The following is a 25,128-nucleotide window of genomic DNA, read 5'->3' as shown; positions in this document are numbered from 1 at the left end:
TTCCATTTTAGATCAATCGATTTAGTGGTTGAATAAAAGACATAACAAACACTTCAGATGGAGAAAACTGGAGGTGGGGGGGACCATGAGAAAGCCTATATAGTGGTTAGGGTAAGGTGATAAAGGCCAGAAACAGGGTAGTAGGAGGTGGTAAGGAAGGGCTTTTTGAATGACTAGCTGAAGAGGAATTAAAGATGATAGAAGCAGCAAATTGCCAACTGAAACAGAATGAAAGACAGACAATGTTTGGGATAGCCAGGGTTGTATGAAAGGTGTAGCACTGAATGTGGATTTGAAGAGACAAACAGCAAGAAGTGGATGCTTCTGTGAAGCTGGGGAAAATATCTTTGGAAAACAAGTTATCTTTAGCACACAGATTAAAAGTAGCAGCTTCCTTAGATGGCCACAAAACCTTCCTTTATTGGTCCTATTCTCTCTGGTCACTCTGAGTTATGTTTAATTTTACATGGTTTTCTAAATGTGGTACCAGGATTATCTGCAGAGTCACATAGGTTGTCCTGTTTATAACATCATAATCTAAGAGGAAACTAAGGAAGGATATGGTCCCCTCAAGTTTAAAAGGTTCAGTCATAGAGTTCCTATGAGCTAATTGTTGCATCTTAATTCCATAGGAAAGCTGTTTGAATATTTGAAGTAATTACAGCGTCAGCGTCTCGTTCCATGCATCCTTTAAAGGCGAACATAAGAAGCTAACCCAGTGACTTCTACCCTACTTAAAAGTTCCCATAGACATGTAAATCTAACATAAAGTACTAAATAGCCTGACCCCCTTCTTGTGAATGTGGGCAGGAAGCAGACTCTAGCACAGAGTATCTCCATCCCTCCTTTTTCACTTTGAAGACAGGGTCTCATTTAATTACTGAGGCTGTCTTTGAACTTGTGGTTCTATTGTCTCAGATTCTCAAGCAGCAGTTATTACAGGCCTGTCCTACAAGGCCTGGCTAAAAATCCCTATATTCCTACTACCAGAACCACCACAGCATTTTTGCTATTTTTACACAGTGCCAGGGATTAAACTCAGGGACATGTGATTGCTAAGCTTGCTAGGCCAGCACTCTATACTGAGGCACATTGCTACCACAGGTGTCCTGTCGTCCCACAGTGATGTTTCGACGTACAAATGTTTTGGGTCACATTCACAACTACCTTGGAAAACACGTGGCCTGGTCCCAAGTGAGACATGCTTGACAGATGTTTCTCAAGACACACAGATGTATTCAATTTTTATGACACCATGAAACCTATTTTTCAGTTTTAAAATCTGCTATAAATATCTCTGCAAAGTCTTACTAAAAATATGGCTACATAAAGGATATAATAGAATTTGTTTAATGAAGTCCTATTATTACTTTTTACTTATATTAAAATTTTACATTCTCATCTGAGTGTGAAGATGAATGTCTGTAAACCTAGGACTGAGGAGGGTAAGGCAGAACTGCTCCAAGTGTGAGGCCAGCCTAAGGACACGTGGTGCAGTGTCTTAATAAACTAAAACTGTACATTCTCATGATCAAAACCAGAAGCTTCTTTAAACCTTAAATTCTAAAAGTAAGATATATTTTTGTTGATTATCTTTCTTTCTTTACTAGTTGGATTCATTTTGTTTTCTTGCCCTCCTATTAATTGACAATCATCTTGCCTTAGCTTTACAATGTTTTTCTAGTTTTGAAATGCTGGCATTAAAAAGTTATCTGGAGTCAGAATTAGCAGGAAGTTATGTTAAAATCCATGATATACACTTCCCTGGAACACGGGAGGTGGGGAGATATAAAGGTCAAAGGATGGGAAGGAATGCTGTGAAACTCTTTGCTGTGGACATGACACTGCTGTTACACTAACAAACTAACAGTTCTGATTACCTGCCTAGATGGAGCTTGTACCATTCTGTCACAGATAGAATGGGGGGTAGGGCTTCAAAAGTTCCCAGAGAAACTATTAGCAGTTAATGGTTGCTGGGATTTCTTTAGTAGTATAGTAACTTGCAAGTTGTCCATACTTCAGTAAGTAACTCCCCACTCAACGTTCATGTAAGCAGCCATAATTAAACTCAGTGGGTCACAACAATAACAACAAAAAAAACATCAGAGAAGAAGGGATCTTGGAAACAAGGGGTTTTGTGGGAAGAAAAAGGTAAAGAGGTCATGAATGGGACCCAAATACATTACATGAATGCATCAGACTGTCAAAAAAGATTATTTTTTAAAAGTGTGGAGTGTTTGTTTTAAGGAACTTGGATGAGCCAAAAACAAAACAAAACAAAACAAAAATTATAACTAGACAAGAAGGAAGGGGAAAAGATAAGCGTTCTTAAAGTTCAAGTTCAACTACACATTGTTAAGTCTTCAGTGCTGGAGGACTGCCTAATGACAAACAGAACATGTTCCCTTCTGAGTTCCGAATTATAACTCAAAAAATTGATTTCACTTTTATATGTATAATCATGTAAGAGTGGAAACTAGGAAAGGAGGCAACAGTTTTGTAGGCTGGAGAGCAGATGGATCAATAATAACAAACAAAAACTCCAAGACCACAGGTGGCCAATTCATGGAAGAAGGGAAAGCCTGCTTTGTACCACAAAAATCCAGATGCTTAGTACCTTCAACACTTCATGCCACAAGGTGGCATGAAGAGAAGGGCTGAAAGTAAACAAAAGGGCGGCTGGAAGCTCTTTAGGAACAAATGAATCCTTTTTTTGTAGAAGAAAAGTCTGGCCCACTGTGAGAGAACAGTACAGAACCACTACAAATAATGGGTCTTAACCACGTAACACCAGGTTGACTGAGTCAGTATTAAACCCTAGCTCTCTTCTCTCCCTTGGCTCCCAGGCCCTTTCCACATAAATAGGATGAGTGAAACCTCTGAGGACCCGGTATAACTCAAGAAGAAGGTCCAAGACACTAACAGTTAAGATCACCACTGCCTTACAGTTAAGTTCATGGTTGGAAGCTGTTGGACTCCAAACCTACCCATGAAGCTTCTAAAGTAGCTTCTTAGTCATTTATACCTATTTATCATTTCATGTCCGGGCATGAGCCCAGGGCTTTACATGTGCTAAGTACATGCTCTACCATTAAGCTACAATCCTATCTCCTAGTCTCCCCTCACTTTAATCCTAAACAGACATCCAGAGTGTTAAGAATTTGGTGAAAGCCTCTACTAGGAAAGATGGAGAATAAAACAAATGGAAATGGAGATGAAGAGCTATATGGTCGTGTGAGAAAAAGAAACTCAAAATAACCACCCAAACAAAAAAAGAAAACCTCTTTCCCTGGGGATAAAAGAAAACACTACCTTATGAAATGGGATATTCTGTTAAACACCAAAGGACCACCCAGGGAACAAACAGAACTCTCGGAAACACGATAGCAAAATAAAATTTCACAGGCAGGATGGAGTGCATAGAAGAACCTCCCAACAAGTAGAGCAAAAGGGATGAAAACAGCAAAGAAAATATGAGGAAAATGAAGAAACAAACAAGTCCAGAAGCATAACATCTGGATCACAAGGATCCTAAAAGACATGAAAAACAAAACCACCACCAACTAATTCAAAGAAATTTCCCCAAACTGAGGATGTGAATTCCCACTATAAAAGGACCATTGAATACAGAGAATTAAAACAAACCAATTATTAGTATGTACTGCAAGTTGAGACCTAAGGCATTTTATAAATATACCAGATATAAGAAAGAAATTTAATCTCATCACATTTTGTAAACAACACTAAGTGGATCACAGAAAACAACAGAAAATTTCTAAAGAAAAAGTCTTCTTACCAAGAGTTCTTATTCCAGTTAACCTTTCCTTTTCAAGAGTCTGTTAGCTACACGCTCTACCTTTTTAAGAATACAAATTCCCTAAGAAAAAGTCATGAGAGCAGAAGGAATTTCCAAGATGACTCTATATAGTCAACTGAGGGAACAACCAGGCCAGAAGAATAGTGCCACAACAGAACAATGTTGAAGGTTGTCATCAAGGAGCCTGTTCAGCTAAATGCTCAGATGAACTTCCATTTCTGTGTGTACTGACAAAGTGCTGCCTCATGTGATATATTAACTTATCTCCAAGTATATCTGGCGTTATCTTACTCTTCAGATCTGCAGGGGAAACCCCGTTCTCTTACAAGAAAACACAGGCAGCCTGCCTACTCTTTCTGACTATTCCTGCAGGAGCCCCAGTATCTGACTCACTCCCACCCTCATCCCAGCTGTGGTGAGCCCTGTATTTCCCAAGACTTATTCTTATCAGCCATTTCCATTGTAGACTCGTAACTCTTGGAGAAACTGAGGTAGGCAAAGGAAAGCCTCTGAGAGCAGGATTATTTTTCTCAGGAGCTTTCATTTTAGAGAGGAAGCAGCCAGGTGTGGTCATGCACATCTTTAATCCTAGCACTGTGGAGGCAGAGGAAGATAGATCTCTGAGTTTGAGACCAGCCAGGGTTACACAGGGACAGACTGTCTCCAAAAATGAGGAAAGGGACTAACACAGTCTAACCCTACAGGTTTATATGTATTTGGTTTCTATATTAAGCACTGTTGTTGTTGTTTTTTTTTTTGTACTAATATTGAGATTAAAGATTTGTTAATAAGGGAAAAACAGATAAGAGCAAAACAGTAAGTACAAAGATGATAAATGGCCTTAAGGACAGGACACTTAAAACAAAATCAGACTAAATGTATTTAAAATGCATAGAGAGAAAAACTGCTTTATTTCTTAGGACTGCTTGACACACCAGTTTACTTACTTAATCTGCTTTTTAGTTTTAGACTATATAAACTTAGCCTTTCAAATATATCTGTACCTCCAGGTCCCAAAATAAGTTTGTGTGATATTAAAACAAAAACAAAAAAACAAGGCAGCTGTCATAATCAAGGTTTTATTGCCTTGAGAGGGCCAATTAATTTATGTTAGTAAAAAATAATTATTTCTGGATCATGTCACTACACACACTATATTAATGTTTAATGGTGCATTTTACTGTTAATTAATCATTACTCTCATTTCTAAACATAAGCTAAAACTAACAGTAAATCTGAATTCTGATAGTCTTAAGAAAATTTTCATCATTCTATGTATATTTCTATTAAAAACTAAATTCTCTTGGAAGAGACACAGCCTGAAGTCTCTCCATGTATTTTATACCTGGGCTAATGTGGCAATCTGTGGTTGGGCTTGAGCTGTCATTTGTTGATTTTCAGCTTCTGTTACAGCAGCATCTCCACTCTGCTGGTTGTCTGCTCCAGATTCCATGGTCATTTAGTTACCTACAATAATATGGAAGAGCGTTACGAGCACTACAGTGCTTTTCTTGTGTGACTTTAAAGGCAAACTTCAAATTATAAATAGGTTTATGTGATGGTTAGGTTAGTAAATGCACTTAGAAATCTAGTTAAAACAATATAGTTCATCTTTACTCAACTTGTTCAAATCTGCTGAGCTATAAACCCTAGTACCTTCAAAAAACAAACAATGAAGAAATTCAAAGTCTTCCTTCGGGTGTTTCTTCCTAACAGGAAATAGGGATGGTCCCTCTCATGCCTCTTCCTTTACTAACGAGGAGGGCAGAGGTGGCAGCAAAGCTGATTTCTCAAGCTGCACCAGCCAGGTTCAGAAAGAGGGTAGAAAGCAGGAGCGAGCGTCAGGTCTGAGATACTGGCTTCACATCCCTCCTCTAGGCATTTCCTCCTGTCAGAGCAAGAAGCAGAGCAACTGTCAGCCACTTCCTAGTAGACAAATGTAACAAGGCAAATGAACCCAACTTTCAAAAGCCCATGGAGTGGGCTAAGGAGGTAAAAAGGTAAGATTAAGGTCAGCGCCTAGTCAGAGACTCCAAACACTGAGAAAGTTGTGGTGCTATACTCCTCACCCACAGCAGAGTGTAACACAGAAGCAAACACATTTTTATATATCTGACTGTAAGTTCTAGATAAGTCAATACTGGACTCTAGTACATTTGCTAAGTAGTTCTGCCAACAGTGTTCGTATTTGTGTAGTGTTCTGGCACCTCACGGCAGCAAAAGTTGGTGGAGAAGAGCTCCCAGTGACAATAGTTACATGGCAGATTAGCAAATTTTCAGATAACTGGGAAACAATCCTTTCTAAACATTGTGTGTGTGTGTGTGTGTGTGTATAGGGAATACTTCTGGTATATCCCTCTTCAAGCTCAATGCCTACATATTACCAGACAAAAATGAACTGATTATGAGTAATATCTATACTCATCCCTCACATAGTAGAGAAATCAATGTTTTACCAAACAACTCTAAAACTAAGAATCAAAATTGACACGCCTTATATACTATCAAAATGTATCCAATATTTAACACATTATTCATAATAGTTTAAACTGAGGATAAATATAACAAGTTAGAAATACCAGCATCCACAAAACACAATGTAAAAAGGTCACCAGACTTGACAACATGGTTATTTAAAACAGTCATGAAGCTACCAAGACACTGGGAAAAATAACTGCCATATACGCCACAATATCATCCAAAATGGAAGTATGAAACTCAATATTTAGTTTATAAAGATGCAGTTCAAAGATATTTAATGTAGAATTTGTTTGTTTTTTTTTTTTGTTGTTTTTTGGGTGTTTGTTTGTTTTTTGGTTTTTCGAGACAGGGTTTCTCTGTGGCTTTGGAGGCTGTCCTGGAACTTGCTCTTGTAGACCAGGCTGGTCTCAAACTCACAGAGATCCACCTGCCTCTGCCTCCTGAGTGCTGGGATTAAAGGCATGCGCCACCACCGCCCGGCTGTAGAATTTGTTTTTTTAATATCATATAACCAGCTTTAGGAGGGTTGGGAAAAGAATTACTGCAGTAAAAAGAAACCTGTCTACAACATAATGACATTAAATTGAAGGGAATCCCATTTATGTTAAAAGAAAAAAAAAAAAAAAGAAAGAAAACAACAGATGTGAAGGCGCATCCATGGGAAGACTGTGGGGGATTAAACACTCAGCCAGAAGTGTTACCTACAGAACTTCTAGAGGATGACACGTCTCATCTGGTATTCTTTTTACATACTTTACCATCAGTACTGGTTAGGGATTTTTTTCCTTCTAGGGATTCAAGAGTGTTTGTACAGTTTAAAGAAAGAAAGAAAAACAAAAAAACCTCATCAATAACATTTCTGAGCCATGGACCAAAACTATATTTCAAGAGTTATTTGAAGTTACCCATTGACATTTTCTCAAATTTCACTTTTTCTTTTATGTAATTACCTATTTTGGTGGACTATCTGCTCTGTATTTACAACTGGGGGAAAACCTTGAAATAACCTGGTTATTATCACTCATGAAAAAAAATTTAATTATCACAACAGTTATACTCTAAAATTTTTAAGAAAAACTTAATATGTAAAAATAAAACAATTTAGCCATCCCCAAATGTGTCTATGCTTTTGACTTGGAGGAATATGGCACGTGGAACAAAGTACTTATTTCAGGAACAATAAATGAATATTGTAATACCTCCTTTGCAGATAAAATACACACAATCATTTAAAGACTTAATTCCAAGCTATACATATTTTTACAGCTATGTTGCCATTCACAAATAATTACATTCTACCATTAGCTCATAGGCAATCTACAGATGGGTCACACTTTTTGTTTCTATTTACAACACAATGAGATTACTTTAAAAAAAATTAAGGGATAAGCTTCTTTATGAGATTTTGGTTCAGAAAATAAGATTCACCACTAAATTATAATAAAAGAACAGAAAATTTAATTATAGTATAGACACTCAAAACAGGGCTATGATTTTTATTTCCCCACTCTAACTAGATAATCTTCTTTCTCATTGAAAGCTACGGTTTTTCCAATGGCTACAAAATCCCAACTAAACTGCTAGTATTTTGTTACCAGTTCATTCTGGTGGCTACTGACCCTTATTCAGGGTAGGTATCAACCTTAAACTGTCAAGGTTTAGCTTAAACAGATAACAGCCAAATGGGCAACAGCACAAATAGTGTCCTCCATAAGAAAATAGTGTTGGTAAGAATTACTACGGCGATGAGAAGGTTCAACTATAACAGACACTCTTCTTTTGGTTTCCACCTTGAAGGCACTACAACAGCAATTTGCCAGTTGGACTGAGGTGACATTTTTAGTAGGATCATTCATGTCACCTTGTTCAAAACCTTGTTCTTGTTTCATGTCCTCTAATATGGGAAGAATAGACTCTGTAGCAACATGTGTAGAATCTTCAGTTTTTTTTTTTCATTAACCCAACTGCCATATCCAGACACAGAATAAACCTATCATAAACAATTTGTGGGATCCTGAACAAATAAGACAGTTACTGGACTAATTTACAACAAAATTCCCTTTACTAGTATATTTTACTAACAGTAGTCTTAAATTTCATCAATTTACATTATATACATTATGCTTGTATGAAAACACTGTATCTGAACATGCTGAGCATTATTCAAGCTACTAAGAGAAAACAAAGAACAGAATGAAACCTTATTATAGACATCTTTTCCTTATGGAGCTTATATTCTGCTGTGTGGGAGCAGGGCAAGAGAGCAGGCTAATAAAATGTCTGTCATGTCAGAGGATGTAAGTGTGTAGGAAAATCAAACTAGTGAAAATAGTGGCAGTATTGTGTGTGGCATAATATTCAGTATTATGAAGGTTAACCACTGAACCTGTCCTAACAAGGTAGCATTTAATTCCCCTAAGTAGCACCTACACTCAAGTGTGTTAAATCGGAAATAAAATTGGCAGCACTACCTCCCTATCTGTCTATACCAAGTTAATGAAAATTGTCATCAAACTGCAAATTAAAGTTCATCAAAGCCAGACAAACTGCCACTTTTACAATCACTAAGTAAAAAGGAAGTTTTTGAACCTTCACTTACTTCTTTTTCTTGATTTTTATTCTGATTTTCATAAAAGAACCTCAGTTAAGATCTCCGATATTTTACAGGTTTTTTGAAAAGTAAATCCATCTTCAGGGGTCTGGAGATGGTTGAGCAGTGAAGAGTACATACTGACTGCTCTTGCAGAGCCCTCAGTTTGGTTCCCAGCACCCACATCAGGCAGCTCACAATAACCTGTAAGTCCAACCTCAGGGAAGCCAAGTCTGTATCTCCTGGCTTCTGCTAGAACCTTCACAAACATGCCCAGTCTCACACAGGCAGACACATATTAAAATGAAATGTCTTAAAAAAAAGGGGGGGGGGGACAAATCCATCCTTCTCACAACCTGTCTATTTAAGCCCCTAAATTTACAAATTTAATTCTTTTAAAGATGTCAGATAAAAGAGTTCAAAGAAATGCATTTCTAACTAATGGAACATATGCTGTTTGTTAAGATGGAAATGACCTCAATTAGGATTGAGAAAAAGATTCCCCAGCACAAGAACAAGCTCACAACTCATCTTGAACTCTTAAAATTCCAGGGATTTAAGGAAACCACATAAACAGAACTCTGAAGTTTCTAGGGCAACTTCAGCAAAAGGCATATTTGGGCACAATTTAAAAACTGACTAGGGTTAGAGAGATGACTTGGCAGTTAAGAGTGTGGATCACTCATTCAGAGGACCTGTGCTTGTTTCCATCAGCTCACACTCAGTTCCAACGCTAGCTTCAGGGTCTGACACCTCTGGCCTCAGCGCGCGCGCACGCACACGCACACACACACGCGCGCACACACACACACACACACACACACACACACACACACACGCACGCACGCACGCACGCACGCACGATAATCTTTAAAAATAAACCTTACAATTCTGTTGCCATAAATGCATTAACTAAAAATGTTCTGCAGAAGTATATCCATTCTCACATGGGATACAATCATTTCTAGTTCTTTTGTACTTGTTTTTAGTTTTCTGAAGAATTTAAAAGCCTTGTCAAGCCATCCTTCTGCTTCTGATATGTGCTTCTTTCTGAAGTATTACTGAAGAACGGTAAAAGCTCAGCTTCTGTAAGACAGAAATTATTTCACAGCCAATAACCATGTAGCATTGCCTGCACTCCTCTACCTTAACCCCTGCAAAGTTCTTTCTGGCTGTTACCTTGAAACATTTGCCATTTATATGTTCTGGTATGTCTAGTCTAACAGAATTGAAATGTATGTAATCAATACTCAAAACTGACCAATGCTCCAAGTTTCTGAGACTAATAATAGTCTCCTGGTGCTAAATAACATTCCTTTATTGAAACCAGGTAAGGCAAGCCATATTCAGTCATCATATGCATAACATTTTAGACACATACCCAACTTAATACTTATTAGCCCCAACTGTGTAAACCCAAGATTTGGTCAGACTGGTTATATTCTAAAAAAAATGAAAGTGTACGTATTTTGAAAGAATGAGTTAAGACAGGCAATGAGATCAATTAAAATAAATAGCTGTCAAGTTGATTAAATTCTGTTCTCAAAATTTCTGAGCCCTTACCAAGGTCCTTTTCAAACAGAGAATACATTTATACTTAAGTCTCTTCTCTAGATAACAGAAGACAAGAAAAGTTGTAATATGAAGGTGATTATAATGTAATAACTTAAACAAATTCTAGGGGCTGGAGAGAGAGCTCAATTGAAAGTGTTTGTTGACCCTTCCATGATCAGAGTTAGGTCCCAGCACATCAGGTGGTTTACAACTGATTATCACTCCTATTCTAGGAAACACACAGGTACCCAAACACACATGCTACATGCACACAGTCACACCCCCCACACAAATCCTTGAATAAATTCTAGAAAGGCTTTAGTTTTTGTACTTTCATAGACAATCTGTACCAACAGTAAACACCAGTATAACCTAACTACCTCTCCAAAATGGAGACAGCATATAGCAACACACTGCAATATTATTTAATAAATTCCCTGATTTATTTGCTTAACTCAAGAGAAATCTTAATTTCAGTATTTTACGGCTTACTGAAGTTTTGTATTACCATGTTATTGGCATGCCAGTTTGAAATAGTTTAACATGTAGCATAGCTTAAATAAAGTATTATGTGATTTGTGTAAACACTGTATAACTTATGGCAGTCATTATAAATATCTAGTATATAGTTCTTTTCAACAAGAGAGTTGAAAAATCCAAGTTTTTCATCTTGTTTTTAAAATATCGGCAATATTCACTTGCCTTGTTCTCTTTCAGGTGAGACTACAAACGGCTCTGAAAACAAGCTTTCTGCTATCTATCTATCTAGTCACCTAGAGACAGTGCTACCTGACAAGCACTGCAACTACACAGCATTTGACACAGTGAGGTTTTTTTTTTTTTTTTTTTTTTTTTTTGATGACAATAGTGCCTTTAAAAAAACATTTCTTTACCATATGCAAGCACAAAGTATGGCGGTCAGAGGGCTCTCTGTAGAGGGTTCTCAGCTTTTATTGGGAGGTTCCTAACACTTAACTCAGGTCATGAGGCTTGGCAACAGGCACCTTCACCCACTGAGCTGCATCACTGGCCTCACATGGCAACATTTTTATCCCATCTCTTCCCAGTGAACTTTCTCTGCAAATACTCATCTCATACAGCTTTTTACACTGAACCTTTTCAAAAAGCTGACCCTTTAGGCAATGTCTATATGTAAAGTGCTACAAAATAGGCCTGGAAGCTCATTTCTTAAAAATAAAAATGATTATCTACCATCAACAAGTAGTTACTTTTATAAAATAGTTTTCACATTGAAGGAGAGTAAAGCTGTCTTTAAATTTTAAGTTCTGATTTATACTCTAGTTCAATTCCCAAACTGTAAGGATTCCAAAGTTATGACCTGAACTTAAATATTTAGCAAAACCTAAGGACTATGTGAAGCTACTACATTCAATGGAGCCTGAACGACTGAGTGTTTTTTGGTTTTTTGTTTGTTTGTTTTGTTTTGTTTAAGAAGAGGTCTGTACATTTAAGCAGCACTATTAGATACTTTGAACTAAGTCTTGAAATGCTTTTCTTGGTGAAATGTTTACAAGTTAGACATGTAACAGTGAAAACTCAGCTCCCTGAGGTGAGACTGCATGCTAGGGCAGAGGTTATATGACACACATCCAGGCTTTAGCTCTGACCTTACAGACAACTAGAGATGCTGAGAGGTCTGTAAGGAATTTACAGGCTTCAGGGCTATCCTTACAGCCAACAATATCATAAAAGTGGAGAACTGTCTGTATAGTCAACACCGAAACTCTACAGAATTAGAAATACACAATTTTAATTATATGCAATTAAATTTCAGCAAATGAAAAAAATCCAAAGATATATCATACTTTATTTAAAACAGACATGGATATTCTATAAAGCTGATAAATGGCATGCAGACAAAGGCAAAATTTTATTTATTTTTATTGTACTAATTTATTTACTTTTTACATTAGGGTTTATTCCTGGTGCAACACACTGTGAATCTAGACAAATATATTGACATGCATTCACCATTATAGTGTTGTGTGATATTTTGTTTGTGTTCTGAAAATTAAAGCTTGCTTGTAGTCAAGAGGGTGGAACTAGCCACTAGTTAACCATAGAGATCTGGAGGACTATACAGACAGTAAGTGATAAGGCAGGTGGAGAGAGGATCTGGGCCCTTTTGGTCAGAGGAATGGAAGAGGTAGGAAGCAACTGTAGCTGCTCTGCTCCATTGCTTCTCTGATCTTTCAGGTTTTTATTCTGATATTTGGCTCCCAATTTGTTATTGGTAAGATTAATTAGATTAATGCTTTATCTGACACCCAACCTGGGGCGCCATATGTAAACAGATGTTTCCTGTCCGAACAGCCCAGTACCAAATAACTGACTCAGAGGCTGAGTATGAATTATAAATGCTGAGCCTATAGCTCAGGCTTCTTAATAGCTAACTTTTACATTTTAAGTTATTTCTATTCATGTTTTGCCACATGGCTCATGGCTTGTTACTTCATTTTTTACAAGTCTTGATTACTTGCTGGCTGGCTAGCAGCTAGTGACTTGGCCCCTCTTTATCCCAGAATTCTCTCAGTGTCTGACTGTTCCTCCTATACTTCCTGTCTTTCTACCAGCCTGTCAGCTCTTTATTATCCAATGAGAATGATACATATTCACAGAGTACAGGAGGATTATTCCACAGCATTTCCCCCTTTTGCGTGCATGTGCAGAAGCAGGTGGATCTCTTAGTTGAGTCCAGCCTGGTCTACAGAGCAAGTAAGTTCCCAGGCAGCCACAACTACATAAAGAAATCTTGCCTGGTGGGGGGGGAGGGGGTTGAGAAGTCTGCAGTTACAGACAACATGCTGTGTCTACTTCTTTTAATCTGTACAACTCTAAAAGAAAACCACTGTTAACCCTCCCTTTCAAATTTATGGCCCTCAAAGAGTAAATCACTAAATAAGTATGCTTCCTGCACAATGAATGTTCTGATAAAATACTCAAGAATGTCCTTGCAAAGAGCTACAATTTAGAGATGAAATATTACATCAAAGGAGACAAGTACAAAGTAAACTTATAACCTGGCTCCCTATAAATATTCCCTCTAAACAAGTATTGCTATTTAATAAGCTATTTAAAACCACACCTTCCATTTGGGAATGATTGGGATATAAGAAATTGGGAATAGGGGTATATGACCTAGCACTTATTATAATCTCTCTACTATACAGATCTGATTAGGAAAATAATTAAATTAATTCATTTTCCATGACCTACACTACTTCCTCCAAGTGATGTATTTATAAACTAAAACTGATACTTCTTAAAGACAAACTTTAGTAGTTATTAATAAAACAAGAGCCTTGAAAACTTTTTCCACAGAGAGATAATGCTACAAAAAACAAATGCTTTCCTGTGACAGTGAGTCCATCATTTACATTCCACAGGGCCAGTCCAGTCTAAAAGAAAATGAAGACACTATCACTCCTCTCACGTCTAAGTTTAAAAGTGAATTTCCCAAATAGAAGAGTTTATAAGTAAATACACTACACCCATACTGACACCGTTAAGTTCACTCAAAATTAGCCAATTAATATGTTGAAAATTGTCACTTCTTCGTTCTTCATTTTCATTTCCTTTCATCAGTCCCTCCAAAAACAAAAACAAACAAACAAACAAAGGACTATGTACACAGATTAATGGAGAAGAACTGGAAGTAGAATATAGCTTCACACACATTAGAGACTTCAACTGTGTTTCATTAAACAGTGGTATTGTTTGCTGGGATTTCAGAGTTATTTGGAAAATGTGACATTAAAATTAAAAAAAAAGAAAAACAGAAAAGATTCAGCTAGGCAGTGGTGGCACAAGACTTTAATCCCAGCACCTGGAAGGCAGAGACAGGCAGATGTCTGTAAGTTTGAGGCCAGCCTGGTTGACAAAGTGAGTTCCAGGACAGCCAGAGCGGTTACACAGAGAAATCCTGTTTCAAACAAATAAACATTCTAACGGCACAAGCAACAAAAGAAAGTAACTGATGGACTAGGAATAAAAGTAAAAGTATTCATGCCTCAAACAATACTATCAAGAAAGTGATGGAGCAGGGCATAGTGGCACATACCTCTAATCCCAGCACTTGGGAGGGAGAGGCAGGTAGGTATCTGTAAGTTTGAGACCAGCATAGTCTACATAGTGAGTTCCAGGACAGCCAGAGCTATATAGTAAGACCCTGTCTAAAAAAACCAAATAAAGAAAAAAAAGTGAAATGGCAATTGATAGAATGAGAGAAAAAAATGTCAATCATATACCTGGTAAGGCACTTATACCTAGAGTGATAATTCAATTTAAAAACAGGCAAAGGATCTAAATAGATACTTCTCAAAGATATATAAAGGACCAATAAACACATTTGAAAAGATGTCTGATATCATTAGAGAAATAGAAATCAAAACCACCATGGCATAGCTTTCTTGGCACCCACAAGAATGGATATAATAGAAAAGATAGAATAACAAGTGTTAATGAGGGCACGGAGACATTAAGACCCTCATTCACTGCTGGTGGGAATGTAAAATATGTGTAGTAGCTTTAGAAAATGACCTGACAGTTCCTCAAAACAGTTACAATGGGGTTAACATACAGCTCAACACTTTCCTGGGTATCTATGCAAGATAAATGAAAATATGTCTATATTAGTATCACGTAGTCAAAAAATGTCTATGAACTAATGAGTATAATATAGATTATTATTTGGCAAAAAAATAAGCACTGATAAATATTATATGGGTGAACTTTGAAAATATTATACTAAGTTAACCATGATCAAGAATACAGTATATGATTTTATTCATATGAAGTGTCCAAAGCAGATAATTTATAAAGCATAAAGCAGATTAGCAATTGTCTAGGGCTGCTGTGTAGGGAGCTTAGGGGGTTCTGGCTTCTTTCTGAAGTAATGAGTACGTTTCAGGGCTGACTGTGCAATAGATGCACAATTTGATAACATAAAAAAACAGACATGGATGGATTTTAAATAGTAAATAACTACCAAATGGGTGGATTTTATATAGTAAATAACATTTCAATAAAGCTGATACAGAAATTATAATGTCCTTTACAATACACTGGAGGTCAAGAAATCTACATTTTAAGATAATTCATTGTATTTTGTGTGTGTGTGTGTGTGTGTGTGTGTGTGTGTGTGTGTGTATTTCTTTCTTCTTATATAAAACAAACGTATGCCTCCTATTTAGGATTCCTTATAATGTCAATCTACAGTTATTCTAACACTCTTGTCACCAATTTGTATATATATCAAGTTCACTAAACTTCACTGTCCTCATTTTGTAGTCTACTTTACTGCCTAGAATATACTCTTTTTACTTGTTGTAGTCTACTTTACTGCCTAGAATATACTCTTTTTACTTCTACCTATACAAATTCTTCAATATTCCATTTGAATGCTGCTTGCCCACTAAGACTCACTGCATGAATTTTCTTCTCTTCTAAACTCCATAGCTCTTCATGACAGCAGTGAGGTTATCCTTGCATCACCAGCCCTTACAGATGTACTGCAAGCTCTTCGTAAGTAAAGACATATACAAACATTCTATTTATAGCACCTAAACAATCTTAATATCCAGGAATTATTTTCTTAAATACCTGAATATATTTTCTTGTGATTATTCTACCAACTATGAATCGATGATCAGCAGATATTCCATGAACAAATTAAATTAGGTTGACACAAATAAGAATAGAATATGACTATTATTATTTGCAGCAAACTATAATGTTTCTACTGATTGAAGAGAATGACACCCCTTTAAGAGTAACAATGGATGTTGGTGGTGGGGCACGCCTTCAATCCCAGCACTCAGCACAGGAGGCAGAGGTAGGTAGATGCCCTAGATCCAGGCTAACCTGGTTCACAAAGTGAGTTCCAGGCCAGCCAAACCAGAAAGTGAGAGTTTTGTCTCAAAACAAATCACAAAGTAAAAATGAAAAACCCTAAGAATATAAATGCTTCCAAATAAACAATAACAATTATCACTGTGGTGATGAAAAATAAGATATCTCCAGGTTTCCTCCTGTCAATTGCTAAATCAAGCATGGATAAATTTCTCAAAAATGTTTTATTATATCCTGGCTAAATTAAACACTGTTTGCTACATCTATATCATAATTGCAACCAGAATCGTACATGCAAATAACCAGCTTTGAGGATACAACTGAAACTGAAATGCCAGTTTCAAAACAGATCCATTAACATTTGGGAAAGAAACCTTCCATCATGGCTGGCATTAGTCAACCTCACTCCTCCATTAAGGTAACATTACTTAGCTACTTTAACTTACTCTTCAAGTTAGGATCAATCTTTTCTCCTTTCAGAAAAAAATTCTCTGTTAATCTTCTAGACCACCTCCTCATCAAACCTTGCTTCAATTTATTTAGATCAAACCCTTGTTCTCTATAGGCAAGTGTTCTCTCTCACGGAGTTATATGGCCAGTTCTAACTACTATTTTGAGATTTATATAAACAGCCTCAAGAATTAAGTACTTAGTAGTTCTGGATAATGTTTCATGACTAGAATGTCTAATGTGTGAATAAATTACAGATAAGTATGTATTAGGGAAGGTACTGCTTTATATTTATCTGCTAAAATGAGAATATGTAAGCCGTTAATTTTTTTCCCCTTGGTAGTCCAACAGATAATCAAAAATCTAGGCAAAATATAATAAAATATACTTTCCCATGAATTTGTCTGGAAGAATTAAGAAAAGAGAAGAACGTAAGACAAACAAAACCAGAACTTGAGACAATAGAGCACACAAATTAAGGGAAGAGATGCATTTTGAATGTTGAAAAAAACTAAATGGCTACCTTTATTCAAAGTTTAATTTCAAAAACCTACATTTATAAATGTAATAAGCTTACACTTATTTCAAAATGATTCTAAGCCAGCCACACCTTTAATCCCAACATTTGAGAAGCAGAGTTCAGGCCATGCTGGTCTACAGTACAAGTTCCAGGACAGCCAGGGCTACACAGAAAAACCCTGTCTCAAAAAACAAAGAACAATGATTCTAAACAAACATTAAACTGAAGGAAGAACTAACAAAATAGCCATTTTTCACATTATCAGTTTGTTGTACCATCAATGAGGTGATTCCAACCCAGGATGCAACTCAAATACACTGAGAAAACATTTACCTTACAGATAGCTGGCAAATCCTCAGAAGTCATCTGCCTTTATAAACTTCACCGAACTCTCACTCACCACATCTGTCTAGATGCTTTGTGCACACCTTAATTATGCAGCAGGTAAAAATAGCATGTTGAAAAAAAAATAGCATGTTGGCAGTAACTGTCTTATAAAACTGTAGCGTGTGTCCCATACCACTTTCATTCAACTTAAGCCCTTACATCTACAATTAAGTCTATCATGACAGCTTTACTTAATACTACAAGAAAAAAGTGGAATGCACTGTTCAGAAACTGTCACATGTATATGTAAAATGTACTATAGCCTCATGCTGCTTTGAAGAGCCAAGAAGGAAACAAAGTGCTGGGGTTGAAATGTATCTGATTTAGTCCAGCTGACTGACTAAGGGCTTTCAAAAAGAAAAAAAAAAGTAGTGTGATTTTCAGGAAACAGATGTGCATCAAACTACTCATTTTCTATTTAAGCAAGAAATAGAAAACTTACTGATTACACACACACACACACACACACACACACACACACACACACACACCCCCAACCAACCAAAACACTGTCAAGAGCACTATAATCCCAGTACCCAAAAGGTTACAAGAAGCTAAGTAGAATGATTTCAAGTCTGAGGCCAACCTCAGACCTACAATAGTCTAGACTATACAAGACCCTTCCTCTCAAACAACCAAAATAAATAGAAAGAAAAGAACCTCCCTTCAAAAAACACTAGACTAAATTAAATTCTTATTTTATCAATAGAGAAAACTACCAATACTTTTTCGGTCAAACTATTTAATTGCATGTTCAGGATGGTAATAATTTCTATGTCAGCCTAAACTCACCTTTTGAGTTAAACCATTACACACACACTCCAGCAGTCTCTCTATACATCTTCATCTTTTAACTAAAGCTTTTATAAAGTGGAGTTAAAATAAGGCAGTTTAAATGCCAGCTTCCTTTCACAAACTACCCCATTATTTCTCACTCAATGATTCTTGCTTAAATAAAGTGTTTGTTTGTCTGAGACCAGGTCTCACTATGTAGCCCTCGCTAGAACTTGCTTATAGACCAGGCTGGCCTTGAATTCAGAGATCCAGTTGCCTTTGCCCCCCTGGGTGCTGGGATTAAAGGCATGCACTACCAAGCTTGGTGGCATTACAATTTAAAAGGTCATGTATGACCTAGAAATAGAATCAGCTCAGTAAAAGATTAATAGATTTAAGCATATCCATATAAAAAGTGCTTTTTTAAAAAAGGTCCAGGCTGGAGAAAGGGCCCAAGAGGTTAAGAGCATTTACTGCTCTTCCAAGAGGACGCAGGTTCTGTTCTGACATCCACATGGTGGCTCACAACTTCCTGTAACTCCAGTTCCAGAGGATAATCCGATGTTCTCTTCTGACCATCTCAGGTTCCTGGACACATACACAGTGCCCATTCATATAATCAAACATACACATACATACATAAAATTTAAAGATCTTTTAAAAAGATCTTTATGTGCTTATACAAACAAAGCCATTATAATTGGCCTGGGAAATGAGTGCAGAGAGACAGGCAGGCAAGGGAGCACAGAATTCAAGACTATCTGTATTGCATGCTATTATGTGTATAAATGGAGATACACATATTTACTTGTGTAAAATAGTGTTTGTGAAGACACTGGGCAACAGTGGATTAGAGAACAGAGGCTATTATTTATGTTTTGTACTATAACCATCTGAATAATTTAAAAAACAAAACTGAAAATACAAAAGGAGGGGGGTCACTCCTTTTTACTTCACCAAGAATCTTCTCTTTCTTTTGATTGTTTTCTAATGATAGGTAACTGTTCCCAACAGTTTCTTGAGAGTAAAGACAGTGAAATTCCTCATTAGATTTGTGGAACGTTCTGGCTCAGTATATTCAATACAGGAAGTTTGGAGAAATTAAGACATCTGCAGAAGGCTCCAAAGGTAGGAAGTTCAAGCTAAGGTGGACAAACAGGGCTGGGTGTTGGTGGCAGACGCCTTTAATCCCAACACTTGGGAGGCAGAGGCAGAGGCAGGCGGATCTCTGTGAGTTCGAGGCCAGCTGGTTACAGAGCGAGTGCCAGGATAGGCTCCAAAGCTATACAGAGAAACCCTGTCTCGAAAAACCAAAAGGATGGACAGTTATAATCTGCTGAAGACCCACCTTAGGAAAAGTACTTTCTATTTATCTAAAAAAAAAAAAAAACAGAAGTATTTGCTGTTATTATAATTTTACAAATGAGGAAACTGAGGCAGAGAAAGCTGTCACATTCCCTTGGTAGGTATGTTGACAGGGCTGGCAATGTTAGGATTCAAAGCCAGACTTGTAACTTTTCCAAAGCAGATAAGACACTGTTTCATAAGACACTGTTTCATGATACCGGCTGTCAACCGTAAAGTGTTAAATATTCAAATCACCATGGACTACTGTCAAGTGTTACAGCAATATAGTCAAGTTCACACATGCTCAAGCAATAAACTACTGTAATTATCTATTTTCTAATATCTGCTATATTCTTAAAATCAGATTTGAATGCTAACTATTCAGAATACAGAAGCTAGTGCTAGAAGTAACACAGCAAGAGAGATGTCTACATGAATGTATAACTGGAAAGTTCACACCGATGTATCTGCCAATCTACCTGTTTATGGAATTATTAACATTTTACATTTCAGTGGCATAGTGTAAGCACTGTCACAAGTAAACAATGTTGTCTACTATTTTTAAAAAAGGCATATAAGATTAAAAAAATACATACTTGGTCTTCCACAACTACTTTCAACAAACAAAAACAAGTGCCTTAGGAGCTACTTCTCTAAGAACACTAAAATATCTACTAATTTAGAGCTGATCTGTGAGTTTCTGAACATGAAAAAAGGAAATTTATGGATCAGGTTTCTGTTTCTTCAGGCTCTTGAGTGAAATTTTGTTCACAAGTGGTTAACACTAGTTTCAAATTCCAAAAGAAATGTTCATTTAGTATCCACTAGGTAAATTCTTTCAAATAATTCATTAGTTTTTTAAATGCACAGGTCAATCCGAAAAAATGAGAGAGAGAAAGGAGGAGGGAAAGGAGGGAAGCAGACACAGCTGTAATTTTTACCAGCCCCTGGGAGACAGAATTACAATTCAGTGACAGGTTCCAGGTGATTGCTTGAAAATTAATGTAGACAAAAAATATTCCAAGTTTCACTTGCAATTGCTGAGAATCAATTTGATTCTCCATAAATGACTCCATAAATAAAATTTAAGATATCTTTTGGTCAAGGCTGAAGACAGGACACGACAGGAATAATTTTTTATTCTCACAAGGGAAGAATCCTCTTCATGTATCATCACTATTGGCTGGTAGAAAATCTTTTGAAAACACTATTTTACCATCATCACTTTGTATCACTTCATAATTTTGTGGAAATAAAACTCTCTTCTCAATCCTATGGAAACATTCCCTCTACTGCATCTTAATTTTCTTGACAATGGCAAATTGTCGAAGAGCTAAAGACTAGCAATGCAACAAAGTTTCAGAGTCCTTACTGACACACAGTAAAACCAAACACAATGGCTCTGTTGTCAATCAATATTTATTCCTACCCGAAAATCTTGTATGCATTAATCACAATTCAATTGTACAGTAACTGGTTGTTTTAAAAAAACTGTGCATCTTTCAAAGTAGTAAATAATTATTTGGGGCTTTGCTTTTAAGTCGAGGAAATGATCAGTAGGTGCACAAGATTTTAATAGACAGCCCCAAAGTATCTTATGCTAAGTTGTGAGGCCAGATGTGATGCAAACTAGAATCAAATAGATCATACTGCAATGCTCTTAGAAAATGTCTTTCAATCTTTAAAGTATCGATAACTTTTTGACAGTCCCCTTTGCCAATATTCTAGATGAAGGGAAAAAGAGAAACACCACAACTTCTGTCATCAACCTCAGACTTGAGATTGCCTACTACACAATATACAAATAATGGACAGTTTCAATGACCATGTTTAGAGTGAGAATTATATCAATCTTCTATTAAAGTTTAGACAGACGTGTGTGAGAAACATAGTGGTGAGTGAGCAAGATTAAGGGGAGATCCGATGACTCAAAAAACCTTGGCAAGACTGCCCCCCTCCCCCCAGTGGTATAAAACAAAAAGTACTTCGGCTAATATTCGTTTCTAAGAAGGGTTTCAGAATGATTGACCTCAAGTGATTATTATCTTATTGGAAAGGGTTAAAACCGAAACTGTTTTCAAACATGAGCTTCCCTTTTACAAGATCCCAACAGTTTCTGTAAAAAGTTATTACAAATGTTCTTAGCACCCCTTTCCTTCCCAAAAGAATGCATTTCCATGACTACTGAGTTGTTTTTTTTATTCTTCATCTTCAAAACCGAAGGGTGTGGGAAATAGTCAAAAATCCTCCTTCGAGCAGCCAAGGGCAGAAAACAGCATTTTCTCCAACCGCGTGGGAGCAGGGGAGAGGGGCAAGAATAAAATACAGCACCAGAGAAAACCTTGGGTTTCGAACTTTATTGCACAAAGAGCAGAGAGGAAAGCAGGTCGGACGCTGCAGCTCGTCCGCTCGCCGAGCAGGCACCGCCGAAAAGGCGGCAGCACCTTCACCTCCTCTGCCCTCAACTGTCGCCTTCTTCCTCCTCCTCCTCCTCCACCCCCCACGGGCACCCAGGCGGCGGCCCGGGCGGCTAGCCCGGCACAGCCGAGGTGTGTGAGAAAGCAAGCGGGCGGGCGAGCGAGCAGGCGGGCGGCGGCGGGCGGCGGCAAGCGGGGGGCGGCGGCGGGCGGCGGCGGCGGCGGGGCGGCCTCCCCCGGGGCGGCTCCGCTTCGCTCCGCTCCGGCTCCGCGCCTGGCCTGGCCGGCCGGCCCGGCCCGGCCCGGCGGCGGCGGAAACGCGGGGCTCCAGCTTGCCGCGGCCAGCCGGCCGCCTGCTCGCACCCCGCCCGGGCCGCCCCCCGCCATGAGCGCCGCGCGCTGGCTGCAGGCAGAGTCGCTGCCGCCCGGCCGCCGCTGGCTCCAGTCCGCCGCCATTATTCTTTGTTCGCTGCGAGCGGCGGCGGTGTTGTGGGGCTCGGGCGGAGGCTCCATCTTTACCGCGGCCCCTCCTGCGAGGGGAAGGCCCCGAGCGCGGGTGTCCGGCGCCTCCCCGGCCCCCCTCCGTCCCCCCGGCTCTCTCCGGCTCCTGCCTCCTCCTCCTGCTCCTCTTACCGGTGGTACAAGCTCCTCCGTCACTGCTTTCGTTCGCGGCCCGGATCTCGCTGGAGTTTTATTCTCTCCCCCACGTAACACACCGCGTCAAACTACACCTCCGCCGCGTCACTCACCAACACTCCGCTTCTCCCAGCCGCCCGGGCCACAGGCAGCAGCAGCCGCCGCCGACTGAGGAGCCGCAGCCAGGGAGCCAGCCAGCGCCGCCCAGTGCCGAGTGCGCAGCGGCCACTCACGGAAACAGCCGAGCTCGGCCCGGAGCCGCTCGAGAGGCCCCGCCCCCACGCTGGCGGCGGAACCTGCCGAAGGCTTTCGGCCTCTTCCGGGAGCAGCAAAGGCATGGATCGCGGAAGACAGGTGTAGGCGGGTTGAGACCCGCTCTGCTGGAGCGGTCCAAACCTCAATACGGCGAGCTGAGGCTTCAAACGCCGGCTGAGGAAATTTGGAGGAAGCGGGGTTTGAGTGCGGCCAGATCGGGGGATTCCCGGGGTGGCGGGGACTTGATGGAAACCCCCGCGCGGTCTGATCCTGCGGCGGAAGCAGACCGCCCGGGAACTTTGACAAGCCGCGAGGGTCAGGAGCCGTGCCGGCGAGCTGGAAGGGCAGGCGGACGCCGGCCACCAGCAAGGGGAATCTGCCGAGAACTGTCTAAAGGGCCCCAGGTGGTTCTTTGCCGGAATGAAAGCTACCTGACACGTGGCATGTGAGATTCTGCTTGGCTGCCTGTACAGCCAGAGCCCTGCGGTATGTTGTTCTCTCTCTGAGGCGGGAGAAGTGATCTTTTCTGGCCGATGCTGCTGTTAACACTCGAAATAGATCCTCACCTTACCTGCCTGCTTTTTTTCAGGCAGCATCCTGTGTTGCCTTTTCTCAGTCATTTCTGCAGAGGTGGAGTGCAGCTGCGGCGAGGTGGCGCGGCTTCCACCCTTTTGCACCCCTGGAACTTGACAGTGTGACTTCCGTAGCCTCAAAGCTACTACTCTCTGAGGTTGCCCTTACCACCAGCTCTTCGCCCTTTTTTTTTTTTTTTTTTTCTTTTTTCTTTTTTCTTTTTGAACCCCTCAGCCTTCTCCCTATAATTTTGTTCCTGCTGGACTCTGGCCCTTATTGACTTTTTGTAACCCTGAGTTTGCCTTCGTTCTGTTTCCTATCCCTTCCTACTTTCCCGGAAAGTAGGAAGGGAGTATCTTGATTTTCCTTTTGCTTCTAACCAGAACCGTAAACATGCTAACGCTTCATCCTTTCTTTAAAACTATTCTTCTGGGACCGATGAGATCGATAAAGTTACTTGCCACCAAGCCTCATAATCTGGGGTCACCTACCAGAACCCACATGGTAGATCCAGCTCCCATAAGTTGTCTTTTGACCTCATCACTTACACCACAGTACACAGTAGTATGTGTGGCCAATAAATAAACAAATAATGTTAAAAAGCTTCCTCCCTGAGTAGCTCTCAGAGCTCCACCTGTCTCTTGCTGTCCCTCTCCATTTGCAGTGGCATTTGTTGTCACATTCTTCCTGTCCATCTAATTTTCAGTCTCCCTTCTAGAAGACCATCCCAGCATTTGAGCCTGTTGGGCGTCTTCCAAATACACTCTCCCCTCTTCTCTTGCCAGTTTTCCTCTTACCCCTACTCTTCAACAACTAGCTTCTTTATCTGACTCGAGTTGGAATCGTCTGAGCCATGAGCCTCCACAAGTGCCACCATAGTCTCTTTCCTCTCTTCTTCCGCTGGCTTTAAATGCCCTCTCTCGGACCCTCCAGTCTTCTGAAGCCTTGCCCTGGAACTCGGAGTTCATCTTTCCAGCAGCCTCTGCTACAGGTCCATGTGGATGAATGACCAGAGTATGTTGTCAGTCCTATTCAGCTTGAGTTGTCATATTCCCTCCTAACCTTCTTCCCATAGTTCTTAGTCAGTAAAGGGTCAAGACATCCATTGGGATATGCTAGAAACCTAGCACACTTGATACAAAATAGGATAGGTTAAATTGTCTGCTTCCTGAAAATCTGAGTGTATGACCCGTTCCCATGTCATTCACCATCCTTTACCACCACGCTTTGCTAAGCTGCCTTCCTCTCTTGCTTGTAGTCCTTCCGTAGCCACCATCCACATTCTTTAAAATTGCTCTTGCCTCACTCCAGTCTATTTGTCACTCTGCTGCCAAATGAATTGTAATGACACAGATCCAGTCAGGTCACCATCCTTCCTTAAGCCCTTCAGTGGTTTCATTTTGCTTAGTATACACTGGCTAGAGCTCCATTATCTGGACTTGTTTCTCTCATTTCT

At 39.3% G+C, this 25,128-nt stretch overlaps 2 protein-coding genes across 9 annotated transcripts in view; one reads left to right on the top strand and one right to left on the bottom strand.

The window, feature by feature from the left end:
* The window catches only part of Creb1 (cAMP responsive element binding protein 1), a 60,826-nt gene extending 37,846 nt beyond the window's left edge, over positions 1-22,980 (bottom strand). For 5 of the 8 annotated variants that reach the window (XR_003481506.2, XM_027397091.2, XM_027397096.2 and 2 more), the window contains exons 1-3: positions 22,842-22,980; positions 5,474-5,705; positions 5,163-5,284 (exon numbers count right to left, since the gene is read on the bottom strand). Coding sequence is in view for 6 of the 8 variants with exons in the window: in XM_027397091.2 (XP_027252892.1) it covers positions 5,163-5,276 (114 nt within the window). In the remaining 2 variants the exon portion in view is untranslated. Of the gene's footprint in view, positions 1-5,162; positions 5,285-5,473; positions 5,706-9,775; positions 9,795-22,841 lie in introns of those variants that run through there. The other 3 variants (XM_035441001.1, XM_027397092.1, XM_027397095.2) reach the window with 3 other exon arrangements.
* Positions 16,696-25,128, top strand: part of LOC107978610 (WAS/WASL-interacting protein family member 1-like) — a 30,512-nt gene continuing 22,079 nt past the window's right edge. Inside the window, exons 1-3 of the mRNA XM_035438838.1 lie at positions 16,696-16,731; positions 22,015-22,574; positions 22,618-23,585. Of these exons, the coding sequence (XP_035294729.1) occupies positions 16,696-16,731; positions 22,015-22,574; positions 22,618-23,548 (1,527 nt within the window). The 3' untranslated portion in view covers positions 23,549-23,585. The remainder of the gene's footprint in view (positions 16,732-22,014; positions 22,575-22,617; positions 23,586-25,128) is intronic.

This window comes from Cricetulus griseus, chromosome 2 (genome assembly GCF_003668045.3).
Source record: "Cricetulus griseus strain 17A/GY chromosome 2, alternate assembly CriGri-PICRH-1.0, whole genome shotgun sequence".
In the NCBI taxonomy this organism is placed as follows: Eukaryota; Metazoa; Chordata; class Mammalia; order Rodentia; family Cricetidae; genus Cricetulus; species Cricetulus griseus.
Note: the sequence above shows the minus strand (reverse complement) of the source record. Positions and strands in the feature narration are given on the sequence as shown.